This window comes from Mastigoproctus giganteus, chromosome 9 (genome assembly GCF_048544385.1).
Source record: "Mastigoproctus giganteus isolate SK-2022 chromosome 9, ASM4854438v1, whole genome shotgun sequence".
NCBI classification, from domain to species: Eukaryota; Metazoa; Arthropoda; class Arachnida; order Uropygi; family Thelyphonidae; genus Mastigoproctus; species Mastigoproctus giganteus.
The window spans coordinates 47,769,241-47,795,957 of record NC_143583.1 but is presented as its reverse complement, the minus strand read 5'-3'; the positions used below and the strand labels follow the sequence as shown (position 1 = coordinate 47,795,957).

Below are 26,717 nucleotides of genomic sequence, written 5' to 3'. Positions count from 1 at the left end.
TATGAAAAATGGTAACAGTAGTTTAACTTTGTAAAAACATTTTAGAGTGATGGCATATGCATGCAAAAACTGCAAACCAACTTTTTCTTGAAAGTGCAACTGTACATTTGACTGCTAGCCAAGTAAAAATGGCTACAACACATTATAATAATTACATCATATTATATATATATATATATATATATATATATATATATAATTAAATAGTTCTTCATATTTATATATATATATATATATGATAATTTTTCTCAATTACAAAGAAAATGATAAATGTACTTTGTATCATGGCTAATGCTCATTTTTTGTTTGGAAAGTTTCTCAGCAGATAAATTCAGCAGTGAAATCTTATAGTAAATATGCACTCAGCAGTGAGTAATCACAGTTTATTCAGAAATGCTTTTCACAATTTTTTTTTAACTTAGAATTAAAAGGGTATGTAATAAAATTAAAGAAGAAAGACTTTACGTAGCAGGAATTTTTGGAAGTCCAAATTCATCCACCAGAACACCACTCTATATGAAAAAAGAAATTAAATAATTAAATTAGAATTGTAAATATAAGAAATATATATTAACCAAGCATATAATTTATATGATGGCATGATAACTGTTAAACTTTACTTGTACTCCAAAATTTCAGATTTTCACTCTATCAACTCTGAAAAATGTGGAGTCTTAAAGATATGATGTTATAAAATTCCACATTTTTCAAACTGAAATAAAAATTAGATAAATTAGAACAAAAGTATTTTTAAGGGTTTTTTTTTTTTTTTTTTTTTTCAATTTGCAAAAGGAATACTTTCTTTGCATCTCATGTTACTGCTATGTCTTCTAATTAAATTTTTCAGTTGCAGGAGAAATGATAGAGAGACTGCTATTATTAAAAGAAATCCAGAGCTACTGTGTGTGACTAATTAATGAAAATCAAAGGGGAAGAAATTATTAGACTCACCTGTCATAAAAAAATACCCAAAACCTATTTTTAGTTAGAAAATAGAAAAATCTTATAAAATATAAAAATTATTAGAACAAACTGATAATTAAGAACTGAAATAATACTAGAACAATTCATTTGAACTCTTCTTAAGCAACTAAAGATGTTTATATTATGTGCCAGAAGCCTCTACTTTTAGAAGGTAGATCTACTTTCAGATCACTGCATGACCAGTAACAGATGGGGCAAAACAATACTGTTACAGCATTAGTTCCACTTGGCCAAAAAATAAAAATAAATAAATAACAAATTAATTAATCAATAACACTACTTTGCATTTTCAAAATAATTCACTGACATTTTCACAGAAAAATGTTTCTGAATCCTGATTTCAAAAATTATTTCTGTTTGTTTCCATCACATTAGGTTTCTTCAAAAATCACAAAAGAAAAGTTCATTTTTCACGTATTTTTATTAATTTTGGCAAAATTTGTGCATTGAAATTATGAAAAAAAAATTCTGCTTTTAACAGACTTATATTTAAATACATGTTGAAAACACTATTAAAAAGGGCAGTGTGGTATTAAACACTCACCTCTCATTTTAAAAACTGATCTACAATGGGTCAAATTGTTGTTTCTTTGATTTTCTTGAAGATCCTACTTCACAGTCCCTCTTCAGCATCCAGCAATAGTCAGACATCACACTGACATTCCACCTGCCCTGCTACCTCATCTCCATGTCTTTAATGTCATGGTGAGACCTCTCACCCTGTTCTTCACTAACACTTTCTAGATTTTCTGGAAAGTAGTCTAGGTGTGAGTGTGAAAAATATACCTTGACACACATGTTACATCCCAGCTTCTTGAAGTTTGCCAATATTTTCAACTATATTCTTGTAATCTGGATTACTGTTGTTCCCTAATATCTCAACAAGAGACCTGAAACTAATCCATGTTTTACTCTCTTATTCACAGTTCCCTCAAAATCTCAGTCCCTCATCAGTTTGCAAATTTTAGGTCGTCCAACAAAAATAGAGGTAGAACCCGTTTTACGACATGGTTAGGTTCCAGCAAAACAGGGTCGTAAAACGAAAAGTCATAAAACAAGACCAAATTATAATGTAATTGAATGAGATAGGTTCCAAAATTCCCAAAATTTTTCCAAGCATGCACTAATATTTCTGTTCTTTATAAATAATTAAATATTTTAAACATTTAATGCACATGTTTTATTTATACTTATATATAAAATAATTAATAAAATAAAATTTTACTTTGGTCATGTGGAGTAAATACGTACTCAAGTGATGACTCCACTACCCGTTTCGTCCACATTAAAAACTAAATCAGGGTGGTAGTTGCCTTCTTCTATTAAGCATTTAAATACGGAAAGATACTCTTCCACCACTGCAACATCAGCACTAGAAGCCTCACCACACACTTTCACATTGTGAATTTTACAACAGTTTTTAAACTGATGAAACCACCCTTTGCTGGCCGTAAATGTTTCAGTGCTACCAGACTCCTCACGTATTTCGTCAAATAACGACTTTGCCTTGTCCAGAATTACCACCTGTGTAACAAGAATGTTATTTTGGTTCATATCATCAACCCACAACACTAACAATTTCTCCATTTTTTCCATTGTCTCACTGCATGAATAAGTTGTTCTGGAGGATGACACACTTGTTATCCCTATGTGTGTGCACTTTATTTTATCAACATTGTTCATAATCATTGATACGGTAGAAGGTGCTAAACTGAACGCCTTACACACATCTGACCGATGCTCACCAGACTCCATGTGACGATCACATCCATTTTCTCCTTAATTGTTAGTGTTTTACACTCTTTTTGTCCCCCCCAGCACAGAAACTGCCCTACACTTAAAGCTCATAGTAACACAAAAATTATTATTAATGAGAAATAACACTGTGTAACCCGTTAACAATTGAGAGAAAATTCACAATGAAACGAACGTGGCACACTGAATGTAAACAAAGAACCCCGGGGGCTCACATCTGGAGAGTATGGGCTTGGCACACCCAGAGTCCTGAGCTGGATATCATCATTCTTCTCTTTCTTGGCTATTCCCTTCTACAGTTGGAGTTGGCACTCTCTCTCTCTCTCTCTCTCTCTCTCTCTCTCTCTCTCTCTCTCTCTCTCTCTCTCTCTCTCTCTCTCTCTCTCTCAGGGTAACTTGGGAATTTTTTTTTTTTCCTGGTGCAGCATAAGCCTCAGGCTTCCTTACACCATATGACTATTAATAATAACTCTTGGCATAGATATCATTCCACCCACAATGCACCATGAAAAACAAAAGAAACGCCTAGTGCGTGTTTGGACTTGCAGGTGTTGCTGCAACCTGTTACTGAGTTGTGATTTTTTTTTTTATTTTCAATTTTTTCAGGTAATATTTTGAAACAGTCGTTAATGTGAAAAGTCGTAAAATGGACCATCGTAAAACGGGACCTACCTATACCTTGTTTTAGCTGCTCTTGGATGATTGATGGGAATTTAGTACAAAACAGTTGAATCAGAAACTGTCCTGAGGTAAAGCTTTCACAAACTGTTTCAAACCCAGTTTGATATGAAGGGATAAAAGGACAGTTTTGGGGTCAACCAGTGGTTTATGAGCTATGTTCCTTGATCCAGGCAACAAACTGTCCCCTTCTTTGGCTAAACCTTGACATCTGCATGTTTAGTCCTTGCCCAACTGTCCCACTCACACAAAAAGCAAGGCATATTTGTAAAGCCAGGTTGCTGTCCAAGTAAATACACATCACTTTAAAGTCAGCATAGACCAACCGTTTTCTTCATACTTAATATTTTTCAATTTCTTCAACTTCTCATATGAATGAGCAGCAGCATGGAAAGCAAGTTTCTGGGGATTTCAGGAACTGCTGGGAGTCAGCATGAAACAAGTAAATACATGAACTGTGTTAGGGTAACTAAGAGTAGGGCCAGATGCATGTATACTTGCATGTACACCAATGCTAGGAGTATAGTAAATAAATTTGAGTAATTTGAAGTGCTGGTCAAGACATCAAAGGCTGATATTGTTGGAATATCAGAGATGCGGTGTCACACAGATATAAGGAATGCAGAAATGGAATTTGGGAAGTACAATGTGTACAGAAAGGACAGGAAGGGTTATGCTGTTAGTTAAGAAACATAAAATGCATGGAATGCATATAGAAGACACAGATGCCTATGGTAGATATAAGACAATCTGTAATCAAGTCACAAAGGAGGTTAGGCAAGCAAAGCCAGATGAAAAGAAATTTTTGGCAAAGGATGCAAATAAAAACAGAAAAGACTCCTTTACTTATGTAAACTTTAGAAGGAAAGGGATGAATCAGATTGGTCCACTCAATATCAATGGTTCGATTGTTGATGATTCTGCTCAGTTAGCTGAGAAACTGAATGAGTATTTTGCATCTAGATTCACACGAGGAATTCTGTAGAGAAGTGGAGAACAGAAGCTTATTAAACTCTAACAGAGCTTAATGAATTTGTAATAACAGAAAGCAAAGTCGAGGAAAAATTGTTGAAGTTAAACATAAGAAAGGCACCTCGGGTGGATGGGATCTATCCAGTTATATTAAAGGAGGTGGCAAAGGAAGTAACCAAACCCTTAACCATAATTATGAGAGCATCATGGGAGGTCCCCACAGACTGGAGGTGTGCAAATATATCTCCTAATTCACAAAGAGAGATCAAAGGGTGACACGAGTAATTACAGACCTGTTAGTTTAACTCCTGTTCCGGGGAAAATATGGAGTCACTGGTTAAAGAAGTGATGCAGGATCACCTAGACAAGACTGCAGTAATAGTTCAGACAGCATGAGTTTGTTAAGGGGAAGTCTTGTCTGACCAGTTTGATTGGCTACTATGATGTGGTCACAAAGAAAGTGGATGCAAAGAATAATTCTGACATCACATGGATTTCATTTTGTTATCATATGGATTTCATGCAAGCTTTTGATACTGTTGCACATGGAAGACTACTGTACAAATTGGAGCAGTATGGCATTAAGAGAAAGTTGCTATGATGGATAAAAAGATGGTTGAATGAGAAAAGACAGATAGTGGTAATCAATGGACACTGCCCTTCATGGACTAATGTTATTAGTGTTGTCTCCCAGGGTTTGGTGTTGAGCCCATTGTTGTTTTGTATATTTATCAATGATATTTATGAAGATATATCAACCTTAATGTCAAAGTTTGCAGATGATACAAAGGTTGGCAAGGTAGTTAATGGCAGTAATGACAATATGCTGCTGCAACAGGATCTAGAAAAGTTGGATATATGGACTGGGAAGTGGCAACTGAAGTTTAACATTAACAAATGCAAAGTGCTACATATGGGTAGCAGTAACCCTAGAGAAATGTACCAACTGTGTGGTACTAAACTCAGGGTAGTGGACAATGAAAAAGAACTAGGGGTAATTGTGCAGTCAGACAAGAAGTTTTCTGAGCAGTGCAAACAAGCTGCCAGAGCAGGTCATGCGGTGATCATCACCTTATATAAGGCAATGGTCAGGCCACACCTTGGGTACTGTGTACAGGTCTGGAGGCCTCATTTTAGGAAGGATGTAGAGTTGGTAGAGCAACTACAGAGAAGGGCAACAAGACTGGTGAGGGGAACAAAGGGATGCTGTTACCAAGAAAGGCTTAAGTTCAGCAAATTGTAGTGGCTCAAGACTAGGCACCTGCGGGATAATCTGATTGAGGTGTATAAGACCTTGAATAATTTGAGTAAGCTCAATGCTGATGGGATTCTTCCTCTTGATCAAATTACAAACCAGAGGGGGCATAAATTCAAACTGAGGAAAGACAATTGTAAAATAGATGTGTGGAAATTTGCCTTTAGCCAGCAGGTAGTTGATTGCTGGAACAAACTTCCATCTGTGGTTGTGGAAGTTGACAGCTTAAATAAATTCAAGGAAGAAGTGGACAAACTTTTGGAGCAAATGGGTGGGGCTTTTTTTTTGGCTGATGCTGTATAAGCTTGCTTTCTTGCATCATATGCCTCTGCTAATGCTAATATGTTTCTTTCAAATTCACAGAGTGAACTACTGAAATTGACTCATTTATATTTTATTGTCGAGCAACACACCTCTAAGACTCCTCTTTGATGAGTGAATAAAAAGTCTGCACTGTGCAGGATTGTAACTCATTCCTAAATAGTTTGTCTTTTATATTACTGAAAAAAAAAAAAAAAAAAAAAACTATAGCATCATTCTCAGAAATGTAGGGCACTAGTTCTCGTTCTCTGTCTGAACCATGAGAAAAATGTTCCATGTGCTAGAAGGTTTTGTCACTTAAGTCTAGAAACAAGCAGTTCTGCAAATTCCTTTGGTAAATTTAAATCTCTTAACAGATCATTGAGTTCATGCTGTGAAAACAGTTGAGGGATGGGCTCAATGTCTCCAGGCATGTAGACTTCAGTTTCATCTTTAGAAGCTTCACTTTCAGCACTCTCTGCTGCTACATTCTCCAATACAAGTGGATGGCATGGAATCAGCAGGTTATCTCCAGGTGGGACTGGTGTAAGGGCAGATGGAATATTAAGATGTATAATGCCCTTCTTACTCTTTCCATTGTATTCCACTACATTAACTAAGCAAAAGTAAGAGTCATCATAGTGGTTTGTAGAGTCCTGCCAAATCATGGGAACTGCAAATTGCATAGCCTTCTTTTTACCATTTTTTTCACAATTTCAATTATTCAACACAGGTTTGGCAAAGTTTGTGTGGCCAATCTTGGTCATAGAATTTCCCTCCAAAATAAGTGCAATACACATTTTTGTACAAATTCTGTAATATCTTGTCTTTGCTTGAGGACTACATAACTTCCACCAATAAAACAAAATAAGTTTGGATTGTTCAAACAGTTGCGTGAAAACATTTTACTCACTTTTCAGTACAGGTTTGACACGATAAACTCAAAAATAAACTGTGCTCACACTGATAACCACTGCTGCATGGAGCTCTCAAGATCAAGACACATGATTGAAGGCAGTAATGCCAACCTGTGAAGATTTAATTTACAAATTCCCAGCATTTACTCCTATCTTAACACATTCAATAATACAAATCATGATATCAACTTAAGTGATTTGCAAATAAATGGTGAAAAAAAATAGGGGGAAAAAAAAAAAAACATTTGTAAAAAACTTAGTTAAAAAAAGCTATTCATTTACAAACATTGAAAACAATGCTGAGTAGAATAAGAGAAAAATACCTGAATTCAGCTGCATGTAATGATTTCACACAACCACTTAGGATATAGAGAAAATGTTATACTAAAAGCAACTTTGCATTTGTTTATTTAGCTCATTTCATTCAAGTAGTTTAATTTTATAAAAAAAAAGTAAATAATTTTCTCACTGAGTAAAACTAATGGGAACACAATAAAAAAGTTTGGAAAACTTGGTTAAAACATAACATATGCTCAACTATATATACAACAGTGGAGAATCAAGATCAAAAATGCACCAAGGAAATTTGATTATTCTTGCACAATAATACCAGTTTTAAACAAATGGACTGGATCCAAAGACAAGAATTTTGTTCTGGTATACATGCGTCATGTGACTTCAACATATGAATGAAAGCTGAACCTTCTAATTAAAAGGTAGGGATGATCTGAACATCACTGGCCATTCCATTTTGCATGAAAAATATTTTATATGCATAAGATTTCCTCCAAAATATCCTTCCTATACTGCCCTTATGTTAAGTGAGCTATTCATCAAGGCTTGTTGGAAGATGGTCGGTTCAACAGCTAAATAAAGATTCCAAATTATTCCAACAGTAATATTTCCAATAATTCTGAAACCAAAATCCATCTAAAAAGTCAGTCAAATACACTGCCCTACCATTAATATCTGGTACATCCCTCCAGTGATGATTATATCCTACCGAAGCACCATGTATAAGACAGCTATAAATATGCTGGTAGGTCTTTGAAGAGACAATAGTATGAGTGCAAATGTAAGACACTATGATAAAGTTAAAAGACTTCCAGCATAGAATGACAATAGGATGCCACATAAGTAATTGGTTCTATATATGACATTTCAATGGTACTGAAGATCCCTAGATCAATGATTAATGATACAATCTGCAAATTGAAGTGGACTGGTGCTGAAACTGTCACGAAATGAACCAGTAAATTTTTGAAACTGATGAAATGCAACAGGAAAGCCTTACATCTGCTCAGACCACAAGTCAACATTGTCGCAGCATGCACAGGCTCTCTAAGTGAGACAATTAGGACACATGTAAGCACCAGTATAGTGTGAAGGATGCTGCATGATATGATGCATGATAGTCGTGTGGCCACCAACAAGCCACTAATCATCCCGACTAGTGCCAACTGGCATCGCATCTGGCTTGGTGTAAGGTGCACCATCCTTGGACTGTAGACTAATGGAAAGCTGTGCTTTGGAGTGACAAAATGACTCAGAAAACCTCTGAAGCTGATGGAACATGTTAGGAAAGTTCAGCAAAGAATCATCTGCTCAGAACACAGTTCAACTTTGTTGAAGTACACACACAACGGCACAGTGAGACAACTGGGACATGTGTCAGTACCAGTAACGCATGCAGGGCATTGCATACATGTACCATGATTATGAAGCTATTTATAAGCCAAAAATCACCCTGATTAATGCCGGTCACTATCTAGCTTGGTGTAAAGCACACCATTCTTGGTCTATGGTCCAAGACTGTAACCCAATGGAAAGAGTGATGAGTCATGGTACATGATCTACCAGTCTGACAGTCACACCTAAGTGCGGCAGATGCATGGAGAAAGCTACCTGCGGGACTGTATTATCCATAGTGAAGTTTGGCAGAAGCAGCATGATGGTCTGGGGCTGTTTTTCATGGTTTCACCTAGGACCATTGGTTGTTTTGGAAAAAACTATGAATGTCAAGGTCTACCTAGATGTCTTGAACAATAATTCATTACCTATGTTGTGGCAACACAACGGGGAAGGCCCATACCTGTATCAGAGGACAGTGCTCCATATATTGCTCACATTGTGATGGACTGGTTTGAGAATATGAACGTTGAAAAGTTAGACTGGCCAGCCCAAAACCCTGACCTCAATCCTACAGAAATGAAATGGTTGCTACTTTGAAGGCCAAATGGCTGAAAATATCAGAGGATATTTACAGAGGCTACAGGCTGTCATAAAGGCTAAAGGTTACAGTACACATTATTAGTTTTCCTGTAAATAAACATTATTTAAAGATATGTAGGAGTCTGGGCATTAACTGCAGGGGAGTGCATATTAATAGCTATACATAAAACTGTAGGGGAGTGCATATTAATAACTATACATAAAACTTCCCTCACCTCATTTGTTGTGCTTTCAGCTCCTGGTTCTTTAGTTGGAATACTTGGGGTACTAACTGCCTCATCCAAATAAGATGTATCTTCATCCAGAGCAATTTCATCACCCAGTGCATCCAATTCTGTAATTTAATTTTTTCATACTGAATACTGTTTAACAAAGAGTGACGTAATATATCAGACAGTTGTTAAAGTTAAGCATTTAACAATTTTCTAATAAAATCTGGTAGCCTAATTATTATTTTAACACCGTTTTATACATACACAGTAAAGCATAAAGTGTGTTAGTTGTCTGATGGCACCAGGAGTTTCCCCCATCTGAGCACTGTATTCTTTATACGCATGACACAGAACTCTGTGGAGGTCAGAGATTTAAAGTGTGTGGGGAGTGGTTTGTTGTTATTATTAATAGCCATATGGAAAACCAGGAAAAAAAAAAAAAGCTCCCGAGTTACCCTGAGAGAGAGAGAGAGAGACAAAAGTAGAAGGGAATCACCAAGAAAAAGAAGAATGATGTTTGTGTAGTGTTACGTTCTATTGTTTCTCTGACCATTTAGCCATTGGGCGCTGTGGGTCGTAGGGGTACCCACCGTTGTACACTTTGCCATCAGGAGGCAGGTCGGACACCCAGTACATTATTTAAGTACTCTGGCAGGCCCCGCCACCTAATTTCCAAGGATTTCAGTGGCAAGGCCTATATATATATATATATATATATATATATATATATATATATATATACAGGGTTTCCTATATAGAGGACTCTGGAGCGAGTTCTAAGGCTCATACTGAAGAGAAATTTGGACAACAGGTACAATAAAGAATGCACACGACATTCATTGGAAACAAAATTTGTTACAAAATTTGTCACTGTATGGCATGTAACTATCTTAAAAAGTCAGTCAAATACACTGCCCTACCATTAATATCTGGTACATCCCTCCATTGATGATTATATCCTACCGAAGCACCATGTATAAGACAGTTATGCAAATAACGTAAGTTATTGCCACAGCACCACTACTCAGCTCTACTGTACTGTATAAAAGCAAAGCAGTCTCTTCAAAATCATACAGTAGATGTTTGCCTGCACTACAACTGCCAACAACATTTCAGGAAAAGGCACTATTAGTGAAGCTGTACTATCAGAACAGCAACAATGCAGCTGTGGCTATCAGAGAATTCCGGCGTCAGAAGCGCATAAGACGTGGACCTATGACTGTTTGTGCTGTCCACAAAATGACTGCGAAATTTGAAGAGACAGGACAGCTTGGTGTTCAACCAGGTAGAGGCCGAAAATGAATGGACTCCTCTCATGCTGAAGATGTAGCTATGGCTGTCGTGGATTTATCAAGTCAATCTCCATGTTGTAGCGCAAGTGTGCCAGCTGTTTCTCGTGAAGTGGACATGCCTTATTCCACTGTAGGGCTGGTAATGCATCAGGTGTTGCGGTACTATCCTTACAAGATGCACATGCTACAGCATGCTAAAGCATGATGATGCAGATATTCGTTTCACATATGCACTTCAGTTTCTGGTGCAAATGACAGTGGATATCACTTGGCCATGAACATCCTTTGGAGTGATGAACCCCACTTCTGCTTAAATGGATAAGTGAATATGCACACCTGTCCAAAAGTGACAGTGTGGTGTGAATTTACGGCCACATTCATAATTGGGCCATATTTTTTTGAACAGGTAACACCGACTGAACCCTACACCTGTTCCGTCACTGGACAGTGATATTATGAAATGTTGGCAAATTTTGCAATACCAGAGCTGCATAAACGTGGGTGCCTTCAGGATACCATATTAATGCAAGATGGTGCGCCACCCAACATCCACCGTTGTGTGCAAAGATCGCTAAGGCAACACTTCACAGATGAACGGGTCATCAGCTGTTGTTTCCAGACATCATGGCCACCCCCGATCACCGGACCTCACCCCCCATGCAACTTCTGGTTGTGGGCTTTTTTGAAGAACCAGGTGTATCGGGAAGGATGTCAAACTCTGGCAGATCTGAAGGACCGCATTAGACATCATGTGCTGGCTATTCCAGTTGACATGTTATGTTCTGCTGTAGAAAATGCTGTTCTTCAAATGGAAACTGTTGTTGACCAAAATGGAGGACACATTGAACAATTGTAGCACTGTTCAAGTGATTTATATTGCCACAGCGCCATATAGTGACAAATTTTGTAACTATTTTTTTTTTTTTACAATACATGATGGCGAGTGCATTCTTTATTGTACCTGTTGTCCAAATTTCTCTTCAGAACGAGCCTTAGAACTCACTCCAGAGTCCTCTACATAGGGATAATTTAATTTTAACAGCCCTGTATATATACATATATATATAAAAAAAGGGGAGTGAACAATAGAATTTGGAAAGGCCGAAAGAGATTTATGAGAAAGTGGTTTAGTTTGAGAGGGGAGAAGCCTGAAGACTGGGTGGAAACAGGTAAAAGGATGGGAACGATAGAGTATGCATCCCCAAAGGTCAGTAGGGGACGAGCCCCACTAGGCAAAGTATGGGGGAGGCAGAAAGGAGAGGAAACAGAGAGACACATCTCCTCCACTCTCCCCTGCCTGGGGATGGGGTTTTAAAGGGAACCGAGTCTGAGTACCCAGTTCAGATCGCCAAATGGCATGTTGGCAGCGGAGCTGCAATAAGTCTCCGCTGGTGGTCAAAGCCAGTAGGATGATTAAACTGCCCATTCTGCTCCAGAGGTAGGATATGTTAGCTGGCTGTGGGGGGTTGAGAGAAAGACATTTACTTCATTCATAATCTGCATTCTCACTCTACTTGAATTCTATTTTTATACTTTTTTTCTTATATTTTATAACATATATATATATATATTTTTTTTTTTTTTTTTTTTTTTTGTTAGGTTATATATACAGGGTGTCCAAAAAAATGTATACACAGTTTGATTGTTAATAACTTATGTTTATGTTCAAAAATTCAATTTTATAATTTTATAATGAAGAAAAAATGAAAAAAAAAAAAAGTGCATTAACCCACGTATTCAAATTGTCCTCCATTCTTATCCAGGCATTGTTGACATCATCTAAGATATCTCTTGATATTGCTGCACATTCTGCTTCAATAGCTTGTGGTAATTCAGCAATTGTTGCTGGTTTTGTGGCATAAACTTTAACTTTGAGGTATCCCCATAAATAAAAATCCAATGGCATTAGATCTGAAAAACATGGAGGGAACTCAACACTGCCTCTTCGTCCAATCCATCTGTTTGGGAAAGTTTTAATCAGATCAAACTTTGATTAAAGTACTCCAGCAATACTACGAAAAATATCACAAAATTATTAAATGCAGCAAACAATATTGGAATGACCTCATCAAACTCAGTATCAAAGGCAACTACGTACTCATGGAGACAAAATATACATACAAAGCAGGGGGATAGCTATGAGTTCTAGCAGTTCTTGCTCCATAGCTAACCTTTACCTGCACCACTATGAAAGCAGAATCATAGATAATATTACATTTTAGAGATATATAGATGACGTCCTAGTGATAAATCATGACAACTTTGGAACAGTAGCACAAGAAATTTACCCAACAGACCTGGCAATCGAACACACAAACCCGGATAACAACCAGCAAGCCGTCTACTTAGACAGTGAAATTACAATCAACCAAAACATAGTATATATGCATCACTATGATAAGAAAGACCTCTTCAACTTCACTACAATAAAGCTCACCCACTGGGAAAGCAATATAGCCAAACACATACATGGAAACAGGTTGTTAAAAATATGCAACAATATAAATAGCACAAAAGAAGCCATTCAAAAACTCATAAAAACACTCATGATAAATAAAATACCCACCCATTACAGCAGGCATCATATAAAAACAGCCATACATGCTAACCTAAGAACAAACCACCCTAATGTCAACCCACATACATTCATTGAAAATACTCTAAAAATACCAAAGCAATAAATTATTTTATCCCCATGTTTTAAACGGGTTTATTGCACTCAGACGAGGCTCGTCGTCTGACTGCACTACAACTCAATACCAAAAAATATCCTCCAGACAAAAATAAAAATACCGACATAATATCACCTAGTAAGAGGCTGTAAATATGTAAATAGCCATACCTTTGGACACATGTGCCGTTATGCCTTAGAAAAGCTATACCGGCACAGTCCGAGGTATGGCATAGCAAATGTAAATACATTTATGTAATACATTTATAAATTCCAATGTTAACATATTTCATATAGAATTAACAGCATAACAACCACCCAATCACCAAAGTTGCACCCAACCACTTACAACCCCCCACCACAAGCATTAGCATAGGATAACGGGGCCCAAAGCTAATATACCATCACGCCATTGATTACAGTAAGTGCGACTGCGCAACAAAACTTTGCTACATATAAAACAATTAGGTGGGTAGTTCCCCCTTTATAAACTACAACCTCTACCGGACTAGTAACGGTAAGTAAGAACCTTCCCATTTTCGGATACATACCCGTAGGGCTTTGTGTCACCTATCCCAGTTTGCTGCATAGAACGCTCACAAGAACTAAAAATTTTAATACAAAAATAAATTTAAACATTATAATATAAGTAATATAACTATACATAAATTAAGGAATAGCAAAACTAGTATAGGGACAACAGAAACGGGTATGTATGAGGCATTCCATCAGATGGGCCATCGATCCGCTCAAAGCCCCCGACGAAGTAGGGGATTGATAACCATGTGATGGAAAGTATAATATTAAATTGCATTGTAATTTAGAATTTAGTATATATATATATATATATATATATATATATATATATATATGCATAATCATTAATTTTGATAAGATGTTAGCTGCAGGTAATGAAAATTCCTTACCATTAAGTAATAAGCTACATAAATATAATATGTTTATAGGCCCTACAGAATTAAGATAGCCTTTATGGACTAACCTAATCACCTGATCCGTAAGCACACTAATACCTATAGTCAAACACCATTAATAGGAAACATTCCACAATAAGTTGAACATATAGATAATTATAATTACAGGCATGTATAATGTCCAATTGGCATATATACAATGGCATTAACGTTGCACAAATGACTCCATAAAAGAAATATGTTAAAATGTAACAAGATTAGCATTAAGCAATACTATGATAATATCCAACATGATTAACTTTATACATACTATATATATATATATATATTTTTTTTTTTTTATTATTTCTTTTTTTTTTTCACTCACCCATCCATCTTTTTCTCACACATCAGGGTGGGGGGTGCAATGGTGTGTAATATAAATTTAAGTTAAATAAGCAAGAATATAAAAGATTAAAACTAGGGTTAGTGTGTACTTAACTAACATTTATGGTTTGTGTTCTTTTTCTCACACACTTGCACTCTCATTCATTGTTCTAGTTTCCATTTCATTTGCTCGACTCTTGCTTTCTGCACTGTCTCTCTAGGCACCTCAACTTACTGTTATTCTTCAGCTGTGGTGCAGGCCTAGCCGTAAGTTTTTTGCAGACCAGGGGAGAATGCAGTGATAGCGTTTGTGTTGTTAGTATATATAAAGTAATGCAAGTTATTATTAATTTTGTATTCTTTCGGCCAATTACATTTGCTCTTCATTCATTCACAATAACACTCATTCACTTTCTCTTTCCCTCATGCTGGATCATTCTTTCTTTCACCAAAACTGACATTTATTCCCTTTTTCCATAATTCCTAATTCACTCTTTCACTCAGTGCCCAGCCTATTCATTCTGTCTTTCATTTTCATTCATTCTACATTGCATCCCCTTGCTACCAGCTTACTGATATTTTTCAGCTAATCTGCTTCCCTGGCTGCCTGTACATCTCTCTCCCCTACATGGTTACTTATTTGGTGTGCCCCAGGTTCTTACACATGGCAGGGTAGTCCTGTGGGGTACCCAGGTCAATCAAATTTTGTCATGTCAGTGTGCAGAATACTGCTATCCTGACAGTTTTTAAGTCATCATCTGGGTGTGGTGGGAAATGTGGGCAATTCTAACTACTGGTTATTGTTCAATTGCTGGGGAACTGAATTGCCATTCTTTGGATATTTCTGTGCATTTCAAATACTTTCTGTGTGAAGGATGTAAAGACTTTAATAATTTTCCTCTTCTATGATGAACAGATGTTCTTCTTCCCTGGGAAGGGGGCCAATCTGTGCTATCAGCTGTGTTCTGGGGATGTCATAAATTATACAATTATATAGAACGTGTGCCCATTCTTCACTCACACCCAGGTGCAGTTTAGGTCATCAGTCAGTCCTAAGGAGGTTAGTTTTGCCTTTAGGGAGTCGTGACCTGTCAATATAAATGTTGTAAAAAGTCCAGGGGCATATCACTTAGGTGGCTTTGGGATAACCATTGCCACCCATGGCAGAAACCTTTTGGTAACCAGACCTCTGGTTTCCTGCTCCCACTTTGTTTGCCATAGCTCATGGAGCTTTGTGGCTATTCTTTTTCTTTCAGCATTGAAGGTGTTGGCTGTATTAAGGACTATCCCCAGAAATTCTGTGGGTATGCCCTTTTTAAATCTATAATATAAGCCTCTTTTGGCTACTTCCAGGTAAAGTGGTAGAGCTCTGTCCAGTAGTGCAGGTGTGCTTACAGTGCAACATGCTCTGGTAATAGTGAGTAGTATTGTCCTTTGTATCGATTCTAATTTATTCCTATTTCTTACTATGGCCGAGCAGGTGAACTGCGCACCGGCTCCATAGGTGATAACAGGTATGAACATTGCACGGTATATATATATATACACAATGTGATAAGTAGTGTAAATTTATTACAATGGCACATCATTTTACTCTTAATTGGTTCCTGACGACAGAGTATTACACATAAATAACACTAAACAAAGTTATTATAAAAGGGCACCCACAGAGATATGATTCTAATTGTTAAATAAATTATTTATAAATAAAAAGTGTTCTTATTTATACTCCAGCACAATCAGAGGAGTTTACAATAAATTACAAATACAAATATTAATTGAATTTAGCAGTCACAGGCTTGAACTATGGTCCACTCAAAGAGCATGTGCTATTGCACTCTCGCTCATGACCATTCAGCTATATCTATTAAACAGTATCCTTGGATTATTAAAGCATAGCACTGCACTATATAAACAAATTATGTTATGCTGGTATTATAATATGAAAAATTAATTTTACAAAGGTATTGTTATCAATAAAATAAAAATTAAATAAAGATGAATAGAAAATATTAGTCCAATCTCTATCATGCATTATCACTTGCATCTTCACGTCTGGTAATAATGACTTTTCTCTTCAGCTTGGTGGCATTACCAGCACCCTCAATTGCTGAATATTTCACTGATATTGTTTAATGAAGAGACATTAAGCATAAGCAAGAATAAGAAATTAAGCAAGGCTTTTGTGGATTTATTGGATGATTGTTTTCTACGTCAGCATGTTCGAGAGGCAACTAGAGGGAATAATACTCTTGATCTGATTATCAGTATTGATTCTTCATGCATTAAGAATCTGCAGGGATCACAGTGTGCTCAAGTAGGATTTACTCAAAGAGGTAACTACCATCAGGGATAAAGGAAAGGGTTTTTGCTTTTGTAAAGGCAACTATGGAGGTCTGATACAGTATTTAAATTCTATATGGTGGGACAAACTGATGATGTTACCAACAGCAAATTCAAAATGGAAAGCATTCAAAGAATTAATCTTGGAAGCTACTAGGCTTTACATACCAACAAAGAAATATTGTTCAAGGTTTAGGCCTAAATGGATGTCAGACAAACTAATGAGACGTGGCAGAGAAGAAAAATGCATGGAATACACATAAATTAATGGGTGAAATGGAAGCCTATGATAGATATAAGCTGGTCTGTAACCAAGTCACAAAGGAGGTTAAGCAGGCAAAGGCAAATTATGAGAAATCTTTGGCAAAGGATGCAAAGAAAAATAGCAAAGAGTTCTTTACCTATGTAAAGTGTAGAAGGAAGGAGATGAATCAGATTGGTCCACTGGATATTGATAGTTCAACTGTTGATGATCCTGTTCAGGTGGCTAACAAACTAAATGAGAATTTTGCATCTACATTCAAACATGAGGAGTTATTCAGGGAGGGGAATGCCAGAGGTGAACTAAACTCTGGCAGTGAGCCATATGATTTTGTAATAACTGAGAGGAAAGTGGAGGAGCAATTGTTGAAGATAAACATAAGAAAGGCACCTGGGATGCATGGGATCTATCCAGTTATATTAAAGGAGGCAGCAAAGGAAATAAACAAACCCTTAGCCATAATTGTGACAGCTTCCTTGGACTCAGGGGAGGTACCCATGGACTGGAGATGTGCAAATGTGACCACAATTCACAAAGGAGGATCAAAGGGCTACACAAATAATTATAGACCTGTTAGTTTAACTTTTGTTCCAGGGAAATTAATGGAGGCACTGGTTAAAGAAGAACTGCAGGATCATCTAGACAAGACTTCACTTATAGATCGGACACAGCCTGGTTTTATTAAGGGGAAGTCTTGTCTGACCAATCTGATTGGATATAATGATGTGGTCACAAAGCAACTGGTTGCAGGGAATAACTTTGATATCATATATTTGGATCGTAGAAAGGTTTCTGATACAGTTGCACATGGAAGACTGCTGCACAAATTGGAGCAGTGCAGCATTGGAGGCAAATTGCTGCTATGGATAAAGGGATGGTTGAGTGGGAGAAGGCAGAGAGTGGTAATCAATGCACACTGCTCTTCATGGACTAATGTTATTAGTGAAGTCCCTCAGGGTTCAGTGTTGGATCCATTGTTGTTTTCTGTATGGTATATCAGGTTTAATGTCCAAGTTTGCAGCCTATACGAAGGTTGGCAGGGTTGTTAAGGACACTAATGACAGTACGCTGCTGCAAGAGGATCTAGAAAAGTTGAGCAGATGGGCTGAGAGGTGGAAAATGAAGTTTAACATTGACAAATGTAAAGTACCACATATGGGAAGTAGTAACCCCAGGGTAACGTATCAACTCTGTGGTACTACACTGACAGTGATAGAGAATGAAAAGGACCTAGGGGTAATCGTGCAGGCAAATATGAAGCTTTCTGAGCAGTGCAGATGGTCTTTGCAAGAGCAGCTTGTGGTGTCCTGTCAATTATATACACGAATTTTTCTAGCAGGGATAAGGATGTGATTATCCCATTGTATAAGGCAATGGTCAGGCCACACCTTGAGTACTGCATACAGGTCTGGAGGCCTCATTTTAAGAAGGATGTAAAGCTGTTGGAACGAGTGCAGAGAAGGGCAACAAGATTAATAAATGGAACAAAGGGTTGCTCTTACGTAGAAAGGCTTAAGTTTTGCATATTACAGTGTTTGGAGACTAGGCACCTGAAAGGTGATCTGATTGAAACGTGTAAAGCCTTGAATGGTATGAGCATGCTCAATGCTGATGGAATTCTTCCTCTTTCTCAGAATAATCACCTGAGAGGGCATAAATTCAAATTGAGGAAAAACAGTTGTAGGATAGATGTGTGGTTTGCCTTTAGACAGTGGGCAGTTGATCGGTGGAACAGACTTCCACCTTTTGTTGTGGAAGCTGATACTCTAAATAAATTTAAGGCTGAGCTGGACAAGTATTTGGAACGAATGGAGGGGTGAAATTGGAGCGTTTTTTTTTGGCTGATGCTGCACAAGGTTGCTTTCTTGCATCGTATGCCTCTCCTAATGCTAATGCTAATAATAATCTGCATCATCGAGAACTTGCAATGTGAGAATCCCAGAAGAAAGGAATGTTTATGAGTGCATCCACAAATATATATTAAGACTTCTGATATAAGCAGTTCAAGTTATAATTGCAAAATCCGAAGATGAACTACAGATAGCAGCAAATGAACTCAATAAAATAGGTAAAAAGTACAAGATGAAAATCTCCACCTCAAAAACAAAATCAATGGGATTATGTGGAAAAAACATACAAAGAGTCAAAATCGTTATTGATGACAAAATAATAGAACAAATATCTGACTTCACCTATTTGGGAAATTTAATATCAAATGAAGGGAAAGACATCCACACTAAACTACAAAACTATAATAAAATGAATGGAACGATTAAACACCACTTAGGAAAACAAATGACAACTGAAACAAAATTATGACTGTACAACATCACTTCAAAATCAGTCCTCTTCTACAGCTGGGAGACTTGTGTCATAAATAAGAAAGATGCACACAAACTAGAAGTAGCACAAATGAGATTTTTAAGACCATTATTAGGCTTTACAAGACTAGACCACCAAAGAAATTTAGATATCTGCAAGAAATTAAAAGTAGATGACATAGTAAATGACATAAAATGGTATCAGAAAAAATGGATCAGCCACCTAGAAAGAATGAACCCGGACCGGATCCCAAAATTAGCCTTTATCTACAAACCTACAGGCAAGAGAGATGTGGTTCGACCAAGACAACAATGGCGAGATCAAGACCACCTCCAAGAGCTACAACGGAACAGGTCTTAATAGACCTAAGCCGGACCAAGTTCATGATGATGATATAAACAATAACTAACATGAATGTGGATGAGCAAGTTTTTAAATGAGAGTATGTAGCTGTGGCTAATTCTTGGACCAATTTTATAACTGCTTTACACCAGCCTGTCAGGGATGTCACCAGAGTAATCAATATCCTGGACTTTAAAACCTTCAAATTTCCAGGGACCAAACTTTGCACATTCTTGTTTAAACAGGTTTGATGTAGTAGTAGTAGTAGTGGCGTGTGATGCAAGAAAGCAAATGTATGAGCTTATGCAGCATCAGCCAAAAAAAAAAAAATCACACCATTCCCTCCAAATGCCTGTCCAGTTCCTCCTTAAATTTATTCAACCTATCAACTTTCACGACAGATGGAAGTTTGTTCCAGCAATTAACCACCCGCTGGCTAAAGGCAAATTTCCACACATCTATTCTACATCTGTTCTTTCTTAATTTGAATTTATGCCCCCTTAGGTTTGTAATCTGAACAAGTGGAAGGATCCCATCAGAATTCAGCGTGCTGAACCCATTCAAGGCCTTATACACCTCAATCAGATCACCGCACAGGTGCCTAGTCTCCAGCCAATGCAATTTGCAGAACTTAAGCCTCTCTTGATAAGAGGATCCCTTCATTCCCCTCACCAATCTTGTTGCCCTTCTCTGTACACGCTCAAGTAAATCTACATCCTTCCTAAAATGAGGCTTCCAGACCTGTACGCAGTACTCAAGGCGTGAACTGACCATTGCCTTATACAGAGGGATAATCACCTCCTTTTCCATGCTAGCAAAATTCCTATATATCATTGACAAAACCCCATGACCTGCCCTGGCAGCCTGTCTGCATTGCTCAGAAAACTTCATATCTGACTGCACAATTACTCCCAGGTCTTTTTCATTTTCTACCACCTTAAGTGTAGTACCACACAGTTGGTACGTTTCTCTGGGGTTACTTCTACCCATATGCAGTACTTTGCATTTCTCAAGATTAAACTTCAGTTGCCACTTCTTAGCCCATCTGCCCAAATTATCTAGAGCCTGTTGCAGTAGCACACTGCCATTACTGTCATTAACAACCCTGCCAACCTTTGTATCATCTGCAAACTTCAACACTAAGCCTGATATACCTTCATCAATATCATTGATAAATATACAAAACAACAGTGGACCCAACACCGAACCCTGTGGGGCTCCACTAATAACATTAGTCCAAGAAGAGCAGCACCCATTGATTACCACCCTCTGTCTTCTCGCACATAACCATCCTTTTATCCATTGTAGCAACTTACCCTTAATACCATTCTGCTCCAATTTGTACAATAGTCTTCCATGCGCAACAGTATCAAAAGCTTTCCTGAAATCCAAATATATCATATATATCATATATGATATATATGATATGTATCCAAACAAGATAAGTGATAATTTTTTTAGTTCGATACTATATTAAATATTGTAGAAATTTTTTGCAATTCTCTCATTTAAAATGAGAAGAATCATTTATTTTTTGTTTTGATAGACAAATAGACAACTAACACATTCAGTCACTATGTTTGAGAAACTGAATTTCTCAAAGATAAAAGTTTTGTTTTTGCCATCATTATAACGCGGATCATGGAGCTCAATGTTTAAAAGCTGCTGAGCTGTATATTAAAATAAGAACTATGTTATATGTGAAAATAAGTATAATGTGAATTAGAAGAAAAAAAGTCAAAAAAAAAAGTCAAAACAATGTCATAAAAGCAACTCACTCTACAAGATGTATATAAAGCATTCAACTTCAATACTGAAGCCTCCAAGATTTTTGTGATACTTTTGCTCTTAAGCAATAAGCAGAGCTACCTTGATTTTTATTTTAGTAAATCATCATCCTTTGCCATTTGATAATTTTTTTTTTAAAATATTTAGCAAGGTATGATACACATATAATCTTTGATTTAAATGTAAGTGTACTGTATTTAAAACTTTTGTAAACTATTTACATCTGTAAATTTAGATGACGTTTAATGAAATCCAGCCAGTTTTCTTATTGTTCAGTTGATTTCTTGGCAATAAACAGAAAGTCACTTCCATATGACCATATTACATTACTACTTACAGCAAAAATTGGAATAGGGGATACATTCTTACCCAAAATATATTAATTCTCAAGGGAAAATTTGCTCTGTCATATGGTAGATTTTAAAGAACATATCTCCAGCATTAAGTGTCGCAGGACTCTACTCATAATGCTAAATAAAAAAATAATAATAATACAAACCGCCTGCATTTCAAAATTATAATTTTTTGATTTATTGTGACCCTACACATGTTGAAAGTTCTGACTTGTCATTTCTGAGAAACTGCCTTTCAGATGCTGTAATAAAATATACAAATAAGTAACATATCATACCTGCTTGTAATTCATCATCATCTAATTCCGGCATTCCATAGCTTCTACCAAGTGCTTCTTGTACTTCATTTGCTTGTTCCATCATATCTTCCAAATCATCTTGCAGGTTCTAGGAAGATCAAAAACAAAAATTTGCCTTCATAATCTTACAATGAGTGATAAAACAAATTCCGTTACACACTTTCAAATAAAACAAAGTTAAAATTATTTCATCTTGGAAATAAATGCATATAAACAGGGGTGGAACAAGAATAGAAGGACCCGGGCCAAGAAAGGTTGTATATTCGCATGCCAAGTGTATTTTGATTTAATATTAATTTAATTGTAATAATAAGTTTAATTGTTTACAGATGACCTAAAAAGAGTATTTATCAATGAGTTAATTTTATTCTGCAATAGGAACATACGATCACATTTCCTTTATCAAACTCCTAAATATTATAAAACGATTACAGTGACTTAGAGCAATGGTGTAAAAACTGGTTTTGAGATGAAATCATTGCTCGCATACAGCATTTGACAAAATTAAACTGTATTACACAACAGTGCACATTAGCATATGATGCAAGAAAGCAAGCTAATGCAACATCAGCCAAAAAAAAAAAACGCCATAAATTCCCCCCTCCATTCGTTCGAGATACCTGTCCAGCTGAGCCTTAAATTTATTTAGGCTATCAACTTCCACAACAGGGGATGGAAGTCTGGACCACCAACCAACTACCCGCTGGCTAAAGGCAAACTTCCACACATCTATCCTACATCTGTCTTTCCTCAATTTGAATTTATGCCCTCTCAGGTGATTATTCTGAGAAAGAGGAAGAATTCCATCAGCACTGAGCATGCTCATACCATTCAAGGCTTTACACGCTTCAATCAGATCACCTTGCAGGTGCCTGGTCTCCAGACACTGTAATCGGCAAAACTTAAACCTTTCTTCATAAGAGCAACCCTTCGTTCCATTCACTAATCTTGTTGCCCTTCTCTGTACTCGTTCCAACAACAACAACAGGAGTGGCCTGACCATTGTCTTATACAAGGGGATAATCACTTCCTTATCCCTACTAGAAAAATTCCTGTTTATCATTGACAAGACACTGTGAGCTACTCTTGCAGACAGTCTGCACTGCTCAGAAAACTTCATATCTGCCTGCAAAATTACTCCCAGCTCCTTTTTATTCTCTACCACTGCCAGTGTAGTACCACAGAGTTGATATGTCACTCTGGGGTTACTGCTTCCCATATGTAGTACTTTACATTTGTCAATGTTAAACTTCATTTGCCACCTCTCAGCCCATCTGCTCAACTTTTCTAGATCCTGTTGCAGCAGCATACTGTCATTAGTGTCCTTAACAACCCTGCCAACCTTCGTATCGTCTGCAAACTTGGACATTAAACCTGATACCCCATACAGAAAACAACAATGGATCCAACACTGAACCCTGAGGGACTTCACTAATAACATTAGTCCATGAAGAGCAGTGTGCATTGATTACCACTCTCTGCCTTCTCCCACTCAACCATCCCTTTATCCATAGCAGCAATTTGCCTCCAATGCACTGCTACAATTTATTCAGCAATCTTCCATGTGCAACAGTATCAAAAGCCTTTCTAAGATCCAAATATATGATATCAAAGTTATTCCCTCATCCAGTTCCTTTGTGACCACATCATAATATTCAATCAAATTGGTCAGGCAAGACTTTTCCTTAATAAAACCATGCTGTATCCGAGCTATTATTGAAGTCATGATCCTACATGATCCTGCAGTGCTTCTTTAACCAGTGCCTCCATTAATTTTCCTGGAACAGAAGTTAAACTAACAGGTCTATAATTACTTGTGTTGCCCTTTGATCCTCCTTTGTGAATTGGTGTCACATTTGCACATCTCCAGTCCATGGGTCCAAAGCTCTCATAATTATGGCTAAGGGTTTGCTTACTTCCTTTGCTGCCTCGTTTAATATAACTGGATAGATCCCATCCACCCAGGGTGCCTTTTTTATGTTCATCTTCAACAATTTCTCCTCCACTTTCCTCTCAGTTATTACAAAATCATCTAGCTCACTGCCAGAGTTTAACTAATCTCTGGCATTCCCCTCCCTGAATAACTCCTCATGGGTGAATGTAGATGCAAAATACTCATTTAGTTTGTCAGCCACTTGAGCAGGATCAACAGTTGAACCATCAATATCCAGTGGACCAATCTGATTCATCCCTTTCCTTCTAGAGTTTACATAGGTAAAGAACTCTGTTGTTTTTTTTTGCATCCTTTGCCAAAGATTTCTCATAATCTGCCTTTGCCTGCCTAATCTCATTTGTGACTTGGTTACAGACCAGCTTATATCTATCATAGGCTTCCATGTCACCCATTAATTTATATGTATCCCATGCATTTTTCTTCTCTGTCATATGTCTCATTAGTTCATCTGACATCCATTTATGCCTAAACCTTGAACAATATTTCTTAGTTGGTATGCAAAGCCTAGTAACTTCCAAGATAAATTCTTTGAATGCTTCCCATCGTATAGAATTTAAATACTGTCTCAGACCGTCGTAGTCGACTTTATGAAAGCAAAAACACTTCCCTTTCCACCTGATGGTAGTTCCCTCTTTGAGTAAATCCCACTAATGCATGAAGAATCACTACTGATAATCAGATCAAGAGTATTACTCCCTCTAGTTGCCTTCCGAACATGCTAATGTAGAAAACAATCATTCAATAAATCCACAAAAGCCTTGCTAGTGTGTGACCAACCCACAAATTCCAGTCAATATCTGGGAAATTAAAATCCCCCATTATAAGACTCTCTGATTTACTGGCCCACTCTTCCCTGTACAGTGTATTATTACACTCATCAGAGTCATTAGGCCTATAACACACTCCTATTCTCAATTTTGATCTCCCAATGCTTATGTCACACTAAACTGACTCGACACTGCACTGTCGAGCAATGTCGACTGGCTTCACTTCCTTGGATTTTGTGTTTCTTAACTAATAGCATAACCCCTCCTCCCTTCCTATCCTGCCTATCCTTCCTGTACACATTGTACTCCCCAAATTCCAGTTCTGCATTCCTTTTATCTGTGTGACACCATGTCTCTAATATCCTAACAATATCAGCCATTGATGTTTTGAGCAATACCTCAAATTCATCAAATTTATTTACCAAACTCCTAACATTGGTGTACATGCAAGTATACATGCACCTGTTCTTATTCTTAGCTCCCCTAACACAAACCATGTGTTTACTCGTACCGCAATGACTCCCAGCAGTCTCTGAAATACCCTGCATCTTGTTTTCCAGGATGCTGTTCATTCCAATAGAAGCAGTGCAAGAATCACTTTCACCTCTGCCAGTGGCTACTGTTAATCTATTAGTCCTTGTATCCCCCCAAGCTAGCAGTTTTCCGACGCACCTAAAACTGCCTCGATAACATCAACAAATATTCTTGCACCCTTTCTATTTAAGTGTATCCCATCCCTGTAGAAGCAGTCGCTCCTGTTAACAAGTACAGACCAGGCTGAAAAAAAATTCTACCCCTTGAGCCTTGCACAATCTTTCCAGGGCCGAATTGATCGATAAGGCTCTTATCATAAACTCCCTCCTATCGTGTCTGGCAGAAATGCAGACACTTTCAAATTCAACCCTAATTCACAGCTTTTTTTCAACAGTGACCTGTACTTCTTAAGTAATTCTGCCAGTCTCCTACTCTTAATATCATAATGCCATATTTCTTTTTAAATTTTATGGACTTTTGTTTTCATAATTAGAACCATAAGAGGGGACTCTGGGGGACTTCAGCCCCAGGGCCCCTACAACATGCAATAGAGAATTCCAATATTTATATTACAATTTAGCTATATATTCAGGCAATATATTAGGGCCCCAAAACTGTGCCTAGCTTGGGCCCAAATATTAGCTGCATTATGGATTAAATAGGCTTTTACTGGACTACTTTGAGGGGAACTAACCTTTACTAATTTGCAACTTCTTCTGACAGCTGGAAATATTTTCCTCACAGCTCCTTCTTTAACTTTGGAAATAAAAAATTGTAGGGCGCAAGGTCAAGACTGTAGGGTGACACTAATGTTGGCTAAGTACTTGACTACAATATGAGAAATGTGAGGTCTTGCATTGTCATGATGCAGCATCCACCTGTGTGCAGTTGTGATCATTTGCAATGAATGCGATCCTGCAAAGTGTGCAGCACAGTTATGTATTAAGGTCCCGTAACAGTCTTATGACATGACACAACTTGCTGATAAACCATTCCTTGAATGCAAAAAAAAAAAAAATAATAAAAAATAAAAAAAGATGACCATAACCTTTCCTGCAAAAGCCACAACTCTTGTGTTTTTGGGGTCCGCAGTCTAACAAAGGACCCTTATAATGTCACTCAGTTGTCTGTCTATCACAGCATTGTATCTCTGTAACCACTCAACCTATTGACTTGAAATTTTGCAT

At 37.2% G+C, this 26,717-nt stretch overlaps 1 protein-coding gene across 1 annotated transcript in view; it reads right to left on the bottom strand.

The window, feature by feature from the left end:
* Positions 1–274: 274 nt before the first annotated feature.
* Positions 275–26,717, bottom strand: part of Vps60 (vacuolar protein sorting 60) — a 64,289-nt gene continuing 37,846 nt past the window's right edge. Inside the window, exons 6-8 of the mRNA XM_090381848.1 lie at positions 22,255–22,363; positions 9,309–9,427; positions 275–512 (exon numbers count right to left, since the gene is read on the bottom strand). Coding sequence (XP_090237974.1) covers positions 462–512; positions 9,309–9,427; positions 22,255–22,363 — 279 coding nt within the window. The 3' untranslated portion in view covers positions 275–461. The remainder of the gene's footprint in view (positions 513–9,308; positions 9,428–22,254; positions 22,364–26,717) is intronic.